Below are 11109 nucleotides of genomic sequence, written 5' to 3' on the forward strand. Positions count from 1 at the left end.
AAAAAACATTATAGGCCATAGGCCAAACTTAAAATATTTGGGCTTATTAAATACATAATTGATCAATCGTTATACCGTGGACCACGGTGCACATAGCAATGTGCACCACGTACATAAACGATGTCGTTTCGATGTTAGTGGACGCGGACGCGAATGACTTCAGAGAATTCATTATCTATAATACACATAATCATTATCTAGAATACACATAACGTTTGCCTAGAATACACAGGATGTTTGCCCAGAATATTGACACAAAATACACAGATGTTAGTGGACGCGGATGCGAATGACTCCAGGGAATTCATTATCTATAATACACATAATCATTATCTAGAATACACATAACGTTTGCCTAGAATACACATAATGTTTGCCCAGAATACACAGAATATTGACACAAAATACACAGAACTCATTCTCCTAACATTCGAATGCACAAACACATCACAACCTGTGTTAATAACATGAATACACAGAATATTGGCACAAAATACACAGAACTCATCCTCCTAAACATTCGAATGCACAAACACATCACAACATGTGTTACTAACATGAATACACAGAACGGTTGCCTAGAATACACAGAATGTTTGCCCAGAATATTGACACAAAATACACCGCTGTTAGTGGACGCGGATGCGAATGACTCCAGGGAATTCATTATCTATAATACACATAATCATGATCTAGAATACACATAACGTTTGCCTAGATTACACAGGATGTTTGCCCAGAATATTGACACAAAATACACCGCTGTTAGTGGACGCGGATGCGAATGACTCCAGGGAATTCATTATCTATAATACACATAATCATGATCTAGAATACACATAACGTTTGCCTAGATTACACAGGATGTTTGCCCAGAATATTGACACAAAATACACCGCTGTTAGTGGACGCGGATGCGAATGACTCCAGGGAATTCATTATCTATAATACACATAATCATGATCTAGAATACACATAACGTTTGCCTAGATTACACAGGATGTTTGCCCAGAATATTGACACAAAATACACCGCTGTTAGTGGACGCGGATGCGAATGACTCCAGGGAATTCATTATCTATAATACACATAATCATGATCTAGAATACACATAACGTTTGCCTAGATTACACAGGATGTTTGCCCAGAATATTGACACAAAATACACCGCTGTTAGTGGACGCGGATGCGAATGACTCCAGGGAATTCATTATCTATAATACACATAATCATGATCTAGAATACACATAACGTTTGCCTAGATTACACAGGATGTTTGCCCAGAATATTGACACAAAATACACCGCTGTTAGTGGACGCGGATGCGAATGACTCCAGGGAATTCATTATCTATAATACACATAATCATGATCTAGAATACACATAACGTTTGCCTAGATTACACAGGATGTTTGCCCAGAATATTGACACAAAATACACAGAACTCCTCCTCCTAAACATTCGAATGCACAAACACATCACAACATGTGTTACTAACATGAATACACAGAACGGTTGCCTAGAATACACAGAATGATTGCCTGGAATACATAGAATATTAACATAAATACAGAGACCGGCCGAAACGGGAAACGCGATTTCCAAAAAAATGGATGGTTAGTTTACAATGTTCAAAACGACGTCGTTTACGTACTTGGTGCACGGTATAATTTGCCATAATCAATAAGCCCATCAACATACAATACCCAATCAATTTTAATGGGCTCTAAATATAAAAAACCACAATTATTGTTCTCCTAGATATTTCAATGAAAATGGTATCAAATAACAAACTTGTCCAATGTAAACAATGTTTCTGCAATTCCTAATCCAAGATATAGGTTTCTACAATGTAAACAATGTTTCTGCAATTCCTAATCCAAAATGTAAACAATGTTTCTACAATCATTTATTGCCATGAATTTACTTGTCACAAAGTTTGCCTGGTGGTAAAGGTATAGGTTTCTAGTAGTGTACGAACACTTATAAAGCATGATTTTTTATGAAATGAGTTTTTTAATCACCTTTATTTTACTTATTACTTTATCAAAATTGATTAATTATGTCAAAAAAGGCAGAAATGATAAATCCCTCTCAAGTATATTTTAAGAAACAATCGGTTGGCCTTCTAGGATAGGGGGTTCAAAGTATCAACACTTTTTGTGTGGTGTTTTAGTTTCACTATTTGTGGATAGTTTACTCCTTACTATTTCAAGATTGGTAGTTGCCTTAATTATTTTCATGGCAGAATAAATTGCAAACTTAATACATGAACATAGTAAATTAGTAATACCATCATTCAAATAGAGCATGTATATATGAAGCTATATGCACTGACCAGTGTAAACAGATATATTTTATTTATTTCTAACAAAAGAAAATGTATTATTCGCAGTGACAAATGAAAGTATTGTTTCGTTTACACAATGGCTAAATATATGGCTACCCAAAAAAAATGAATATAAGGATGTGTCGTGGCTATACAATGAGAAGAGAGTAGCAGCATTACCAAAAATTTTAGCAGTGGGCATAAGGATGATTGATGGATTCTGGTATATAGTCATTGGCATCATTGTACATTCTCGACGTTGATTTGTGCAGGATCAATTACTATTCCAAGAATTTTTCTTCTTCGTCTTAGGCCCCAACCAGAAGGGGGAGTTGGAGTGGCTGTAAGTTGGACGTGGGGAGGTATTGGCATCTCTTCTGAGTGACCGGAGATGCATAGTCTACCGGAATCATCTTGTTCCCAGTTAACTTCTACCATAACACCCCTGGGATTTTCTGCGGATTCTGTCCCAGGAATCCCAATATATCTTGCTCCCACCGGTATCTGTAAGGTTGGTTATCATGGAAAGGTCAATGAACTCGACCACACTGTGATCTGATATACTATTTTCCTCTTTGGTTCTATTGAGAAAAAGTGTTGAGCAAGAATTTGGCAATATAATTACACTTACCTTTACTGATGACCCTGAGTTCAATGTAAGTGTTGCAAAACTTCCCTCAGCAGCGGCGTTTTCCAATTCAGCCTGTTGAGAAATGTTGAGGAAAACCTCTTCTAGTGTTGTGAGCCCTAGTTGGATGTCAGATATTCCAAATTCTCTTTCTCGATCTTTAAGTTCAGTAAAGAAGTCCTGAGAATGGTATAGGCAGGAAAAGCCGAAAAGGGATATCAATATTTTCCAGTGAAAATCTCATTTACAAGTAAAAAACACAACATTAAACAGTACCGTCAAAAGACTCTCCCTGTCATGTGGAATGACGAAGGTCATGAACGACTTGTTTTCCTCTTTAGGGACCACATCCAAATGCTGCAAAAACAATAATCAAGTCAAATCACATATTGTTCATGTTTAGGAAAAGAAAACCAGATATCATTTACATACACTTCTAAAGAACTCTTTTACTGCTTCATGTTGAACTGTAGTGCCAGTATCTTCTGTAGGGGTCCCATTTGTCCCTCCAGAAAAACTGATATTAGCAATAAAACCAGTTCCAAACTTTGACTTCAACCTTATTGAAGTCCCAATGCAACGAAGTCTCCCCTTGGCCATGATACCTATGCGGTCACTCAAAATGTCAGCTTCTTCCATGGAATGAGTGGTTAAGATGATGGCTCGTCCTTTCTTTGCATCCTCAATTATATCCCAGACATGTCTTCTTGTTATTGGATCCATGCCAGTTGTCTATGTAGTTGTAGGGAATACAATTAAAATAATATCATAATATTTCTCGGCAATCAATGACAAAACATGTTTATACCACCCACCGGTTCATCTAAGATGACCAATTTTGGTTCACCAATAAGGGCTATTGCAACACTGAGGCGACGCTTCATTCCTCCACTGTAACTGCTAGCTCTCATTCGGGCAGCAGCAGTCAGTTTTACCTCAGCTAATGCATCCTTCACAACCTGTGTTTTTATAAGAAACGTTTATCTGAGAAACATTCATAATTGGATATGATCCTAAATTGGAGGAGCTTGTTCAAAAAATTCAAAAATTTAAAGGGTTAGTAGTCTCAGTCTAGGTTTCTTCTCTGAACACACCTTTTTTATGGTAGCAGGGAGTAGACCTTTGATGCTGGCGAAGAGTTGGAGGTGTTCTTGTCCAGACAATTCATCCCAGAGAATATCAAACTACGAAAATTGGAAGACAGTCAACATCTTCGGGAGAGTCGATTAGTTGCTAAAAACTCAACACAAGAGAGTAGAAACAAAGAAGACTGGGGGTAACTCCAGCCAAGATGGCAAGAGATCCACACTTGTAACCACAATGTCACGAGTTTGAATCCTTGTCCCCTTGGTTTGAGTAGGTCAGCTATGAGTAACCTAGGTTGGTTTACTTCCTTGTGGTCCTTTGCCGGCTAGGATCACAAGGCGGGGTTTACCTATGCCCGAAAGGGCTGTGGAATTTCCCCCGTCATCCAAAATAAAGAAGACTTACCTGAGGACAAACTCCTATCATCCGTCGAATATTTGACATGCCAGTTGAACTACGGATTGAGCATCCATATATTAATGCTGTGAAATGAAAATTCATTATTACGTTCTTCAGTAATAATTCATACTAAACATGGACTTAGAAAGGAAAGCTACTACCATCGCCATCAGTAACTGGTGTAATTCCAGTTAAACAATTTATAGCAGTAGTTTTGCCAGCCCCATTGGGCCCTAGAAGACAAAATAGCTGATCCTTGGCAAAGTTCACCCATAAGCCCTGCAGACACAACCAATGTCAGACACCATTATTTCATCTTGCAATTGCTCACAAATTCAGAATACTGAGAGATGGATGGGAAGAGAACAGAGATGAATTGCCAAATCTAAAATGGAAGAAAAAGTAAATTTTATGCATTTGGGTGCATTACTCATGAAGTAGGATGTACCAACTGTGCAACATGAAATCTAACCGTGATAATAGGACTCCCTAAAATAGAAAGTGGTTTATTTAATATACACTCGCAATAACCTAATTACATAAGTTTTATCTAACACCTCCTTAGTACCTTAAGAGCATGATAAGGCGAGTTCTGTTTGCAACTACAGCAGCTCATCTTCCTTGCTCCAGGATATGTCTTCACAAGACCCCGTATTTGAACTGCAACGGTAGGATCAATTTCACCTTGACTAGCTTGCTGTTTCACAATGTTTTCTTCTTCAAGAACATCCTCATCATCCGGAACACTACTTTCAAAGGAAGGTATTGCACTAGTACAACTACAGACACCACCCTCTGAAGGAAAACATATGATGTTAAAGTTCTTCAGTCTCTGAGATTTCCGAGAGAAAAGGTAAATTGAAAGCATTAGTTCAATAGTCAACTACCTGTTACCTTATCCCCGCCTTTTCCTGTCCAGTAACCAGGATACAAGAAGTAGAACATTGATTTCCTTACACCAGAGGAATTTGGAATTATGTTATCAAAGTAGATAGCAAGAACAAACCAGAGAAAGAATGTTGATACGAGCCATATATAAATTTCGTTCTGTAAATAAAACAAATCATGCGTTACTAAAACAAGAAATAGCCATTCACAAAGTTTTCCCAAATCAAGCTACCCCCCACCCCATTCCCTCTCTGCTGGTTAAAATTTTTGTCTGTCTTTGTAGGGATAGGATGTTGAAATACCATAATATCAAAATTACACATTCTCAAGCTCCAAGAAAAAGCCAAAGTGTAATGCTTAAGTAGCAAAAGAGTCTACCTACCATGGTAATTAGACAGTCATCATCGTTTGGGGCACACTTCGCTCTTGCTTTCCAGCTAATACCAGGATCTTCAGGAGTTGCAGTTGCAGCAGCAACCAGCTGAAGACCTTCAGCAAGCAGATTTGGTGGGAAAAAGGACCAAATGATCCGATAGATATTAGGGAATGTTTTACTGTATGGAAAACCAAATGCTGTGACAACCTGAAAGTGGGGAAAAACAGAAAAGAAACATAATTAAAAAAAAAAATGTTATCATGAATCAATTAATAATTGCTGATAAAGAAGATGGATTATTGCCTGAGTCAAGGAACCAATGATGAAAATCGAGAAACCCATAGTTGTTGATGAAGATGACTTGTTAATAAAAGCAGATAGCAAGAAAGCAAGACCAATCTGCAACAAGCATGTTGGAGTATATTAGCACAAATATTGTGTCAGTTATTTTGTAGTGTTAATAGTCCATTAAATGGAGTAAATTTAATGATGTGTAGTGGACAATGAAGCGTACCATATTGAACTGAAAAAGGAAAAACAGCATGAATAAAATTGCAAAACTGTTATTCAAGAAAAAATCAAACTGAAACATCATCCCAAATAACAATGTTATAAGTGTTGACAGAAGTGTCATAATTCCCTCCCATGTGAACCATGATAACCAATAGGCAGTATCATAAAGACCCATCATGGTCATAGCCTGTAAATCAAATATGGCAAGAAAAGTATGAGAATAATTCTGGAAAATATGCAGGATATATTTTTCATGAGAAGAAAATACAAAGTAGGTGAGACCTGTCGAAGTTTGAGTTCTTTCTCTGTAACTAAAGCACTAATTTGGAAGACAAAAGAAAACATGGCAATTGCCAGGAAAAATGTTGGTCCTGCTGCACCAACAGCTGAGAAAAGTTGAACCGCAGGATGTGCAAATTCCTTGAAGCTGACAACCCAACTGAAGTTTGGATCTAAACACATACATGGCCATAACAGGTGCAATTAAGATGTGGAAAAAAAAATCAAGATAAACAACCATATAACATTTCAATGATATTGGAAGCCAAACTATTGACCTCTTGTGTACCTCCAATCAGAGATCTTGCAATTTCACGCTCAGCAGCAAGTTGGAGTGGAATTTGAAGCTTAAAGGTGGGATCTTCAAAAATTCCTCGTTTGGCCACTGGAGTAGAATTTGTCTGTAGACCATAACTAATTACGCTGGCATTTCTTTCAATAAAATGCAAAGCTCCAGGGCAATGCATAGCATTGTTGAAAAGCCAAACATCCACTTCATCCCGAGTTCTAAATGATTGAACCTGCAAAAGAAGTAATTGCTTCAGTGATATACTTTACAATTGTATGAGCATCCCTACACCCAGGTAGAGAGTAGGTAGTCTATTTCACACTCATCCAAAAACCAGATGACATCTAAAGGCAATAGCTACAAATGCATTTGAGAAAGCAACATTGCTGTGGCTTCCTTACTAATTATTTATTTAGGTCTGGATCAACAACTGTACTAGTGCTACTGTTTTGTTACTGTGTGCCTAGCAAGGCTTGATCTTCATTGTGTCAAGAGAGAAGCACTAAGCAACAAGCATGACAATCCAATCCAATCCAGCATTATCTCTACAATTCTTTTGAAGAAAATACAGTCTAAGCATCTGAGCCTTTGAGAAAAGTATGAAATCCATCAACAAACAAACCATATTCTATATTGACACTTGACATAAAACTTTAAAAGCCAAAGGCATATCAAGAGAAGAATTTCCAAGAAAGAGATGGCTACTTTAGTTCACGAGAAACAACCGAATATGCGTAATACATCAAAATCGCAGCTTCAACTTCCAGATCCCATTTATGAAAGCATTGAAACACCAAAGAGGAAAAAGAAGAAAGTTATTGATATAAACTAAAAACTCTGGGCTAAGTTATCTCCACATCCCTAATCAAGTGATTATATCCATTTAATGAAGCACTTGTGTTATCAATTTTCAAATTTTAATCCTAATCTTTTGTTATACTACTGTAATATTCTTTGCCAGATCTTCACTCAATCAACTCCATTAATTATCATTTTCTACTAATCCAGTCCAACTGTTGAGCTAAATGTGAAAGATTAACATTTCTAGTAGGTCTATCAATGTGAAATCGACTCAACTACAATACAGCATAAATTCTGTCTGAGCCTATGAATGTGGCTATGGTCAAAAACTCAATCACACTATGACACTATTTTTCAAATTTTATTCTGTTTAGTACTCAATATACTCTACATATCAATTTCTTAATCAGCGGAGAAATGAAACAAAAATCACATCCTCATAAGGTCAACACGAATACAAATAGCATTACTGCTAGTATCAAAAGCTTATCACTAGGCTAAAAACTATAGCTATTAGAGAAGATTTAACTTTATTTTCTTATACCAGCCCCCGTCCAGCAATCACGGGCTCGGTGCTAGACTGACATTTACTGGCTTCGACCCAACAATTTTATCTCTAAGCTAAGCACCAATCAGTCTTAAATGTTATTATTGATACTCGAATCGCTTGACAATTCCCCTCCTAACACTAATTTGTCTTAAATGTTATTATTATTAAGATGAGAGGCTTATCACTATGCGAAAAGCTAGCATTACCTTATTAGAAGGAATAGGGCGGCCAGGATTATTAGCCATGATTCTGGTGACGATGTCGTTAATCCTCCGGCTATCATTGCCGCTCCACACGAAGTCAAAGCAGGGGAGCTTGACTAAGTTCTTGTCCTCGCACTGCGGGATCGGCGGCGCCACCAGCGGCTGGGGATCGAAGACGTTCTCGTAGGACGTGGAGGTGAAGAAGCGCGACTCGACGGCCTTCTGGATGCAGAAGATGAGGAAGATGAAGACGAGGGAGGAGAAGAGCTGAATGAATGTGGCGCGCTTGCTCCTCCAGGACAGCAGCACGTTCTTCGTGAATAGAGCCTTGAATTGCTGCAGCAACAGACCAAATCCACTCTGCAACTCCACCATGGATTCGTGTTCCGCCTTTCTCTCTCTACAATTTCGGTTCATACTCACTCACTCTCTTTCTGTAATGTCAAATTTTTGTGTGCAGTTTGGTTTGGCCGTTTGCTGATTGAACAAGGAAGAGATTTATAATGGGAAACCAGACATGGAGGGGATTCCGCGCGTTTTCTCCCACAGGTAAAATTTCTTTCTTTTCTTTATGTTTTTTTTAACGGATTTTTTTTTTTTTTTAAATTTTTGGGATTAAGGGTAATTTTGTCAATTAAACTCCACCCCCTAGAATTATCAAAACTACGAAAGTGCCAGTTACAGAAAGTCAAATCATTCATATTATTAAATGCACGAGGTGAAATTCCTAAGTTTGATGTCAACATTAAGGCAAATTTTCCTCTGTACCACTGTACCAGCATGGATAATGGAGTAAAACAACGTCCTAATATTTTAATTACTTTGTATATTTTATTTTCATTTTACAATATAAGTTATTGTATGAGTTGGGCTAATATGTTGTAATAAATTTTTGGATAAATGATTTTGGAAGCTTAAGGCCATATCGCTTTTGAAAATTTATAGAAGATATGTGATTTAAGGAATTTGGAGTATACAGTTGAATGCCGAATACTAGGGTTATGCCCTGTTTTGTGGAGTACTCGGCAGGAACATACCCTGGGTACTAGGGCCTTGTGTCCTATTTGGTTATGGAGTGATTATATGAATTTATCATTAGGGTTGCATACCCTGTTTTGAGGGGTAGTCGGTAGAAACGTATCCTAGCTGCTACTTGAGTTTTTTAACTATTCATTGGGCTTGGAATTCCCATCTGGTGGTGTGCACACTACTTAAGGTTAGAGTCTAGTTTCCAAATGCATGGAAATTTTGTGGAGTGTTCAGTTATGGTGTTGTTCACTAGGGCCTAAGAAAATGACCTTGTCCCATTATGATGCATGGTATTGCTCTTCCATGTGTATTTTTTTTCTATACTTGTAATGTGATTTACAAATGGTACAAAAATTGGAAGTGCTATAATTTTGAAGGATTACATGACTGGTACAAAGGTGTTGGAAAATGATATTAGATGGTTTTGAAAATGAGAAGAAAATAATATTTTGGTACAAAATTATACGTTATGGTTGAAAACAATAATATGTTTGGATATTAAGTTTTTGGTGAGTACAAAAGAGCCTTTTGGCTAAGTATTTTGAAATCTATATATACATATATTTATAAATTAAAAAAAATGATGATGATTTTTGGTATGGTTGAGAAATTGAGTCCTACGACAAATATTTTAACAAAATTATTATTTGTACAAATCCTTTTTTACTGTGTTGTTTGTCTACGGGGTGGAGTAATTTCTTACTTTGCAGTTTTGCTAACTTTTTATGTTGTGTTGTTTCAAAATTTCTGTATTTACAGGAGATGAATGAAGTTGTTGAGAGCGCTATTAAGATGTAATAGATAAGACTTTTTTTTTTAGCATAAATGTACTCCATAATAGATAAGACTTTGTAATATGCCTTTTGGGACCATAGATTATTTGGACATTTGTTTAGACTTTTGAAATTTGGACTATTTTAAATCACTATATATTGTTTTGGTTTAGGAATTTTGTTTAAGTGGATTGGTTATTTAACCTTACACTTGCGAGGACTAGTGTGGCGGTTTCACCTTCGTAATTTTTAAAGAGCTTTTATTTATCTTGTAAGTTGGAAGGTGACTAGTTTCTAAATAAAGATAAATTCTATTTTTGGAATTCTAAAGTATCCAATCAAATAATTTTATGTCAAGATGAGAAATTAGGAGAGAAAAATTTTAGAGAAGTGAATAACATCGCTCTTGGTGGAGTAAAGAGTACAGCGATGCGTCGTTAGAAATGTATAATTAGTTATAGGAATATTTAATTATATAAATTATTGTATTGGTAGAATTAGGGAAATATTCAATAGGAAGTATTGTATTATTAGAGTTAGACATAAGTATATAATACTATATATATAATAGGCTCCTAGTATTGTGAGACATTATTATAGAAAGAAATAATATAATATATAGTCTTTCTTACTTCTCTTTATTTTTCTATTTTGCCTCCCCTAATATTTTATCTCTTTCATCCCTTTATTTCGCCATCTATTATTTCTCTTCATTCACTTCTTGGAGTAAACACTCACTTAAAGTGATGTCTTTTTTATACGAGATCTTATTGTATATCTTTGCTTCATAAATGTATTCTTAAACTTCAAAATATCTTAATGGCCATGTTTGGTAAATAATCAGCCTATCAGTCAATTTTGGCTTATTTGACCACTATTAGTTGTTTGGTTAATAAGTTTTTTGTAACTCTAAAATGCTAAAATTCAAAAGGCTATTCAAAGCAGCCTTTTCAATTAGTTTTTGAG

General features: G+C 36.3%; 1 protein-coding gene across 1 annotated transcript; it reads right to left on the minus strand.

Moving 5' to 3' along the window:
- Positions 1-2334: 2334 nt before the first annotated feature.
- Positions 2335-8839, minus strand: LOC116010576 (ABC transporter A family member 2-like). Its single transcript, XM_031250048.1, has 16 exons — positions 8345-8839; positions 6788-7019; positions 6502-6671; positions 6221-6406; positions 6010-6105; positions 5713-5913; positions 5330-5489; positions 5011-5237; positions 4604-4721; positions 4449-4525; positions 4052-4141; positions 3773-3916; positions 3390-3689; positions 3234-3314; positions 2961-3137; positions 2335-2833 (listed from the first exon to the last, which is right to left on the minus strand). Exons 1-16 carry the CDS (start codon positions 8756-8758, stop codon positions 2570-2572), a joined length of 2937 nt encoding a protein of 978 aa, XP_031105908.1. The 5' UTR covers positions 8759-8839; the 3' UTR covers positions 2335-2569.
- Between the last annotated feature and the right edge of the window lie 2270 nt (positions 8840-11109).

The sequence above is a fragment of the Ipomoea triloba genome, chromosome 2, assembly GCF_003576645.1.
Source record: "Ipomoea triloba cultivar NCNSP0323 chromosome 2, ASM357664v1".
In the NCBI taxonomy this organism is placed as follows: Eukaryota; Viridiplantae; Streptophyta; class Magnoliopsida; order Solanales; family Convolvulaceae; genus Ipomoea; species Ipomoea triloba.

Excerpts from the sequence above, each read along its gene's own strand:
- LOC116010576 (XM_031250048.1), bottom strand. The coding sequence starts at position 8,758 with ATGAACCGAAATTGTAGAGAGAGAAAGGCGGAACACGAATCCATGGTG. Across the intron at positions 6,407-6,501 it reads AAGAACTCAAACTTCGACAG|GCTATGACCATGATGGGTCT; the intron begins GTCTCACCTACT and ends TTTGATTTACAG. Across the intron at positions 3,690-3,772 it reads TGGTCATCTTAGATGAACCG|ACAACTGGCATGGATCCAAT; the intron begins GTGGGTGGTATA and ends ACAACTACATAG.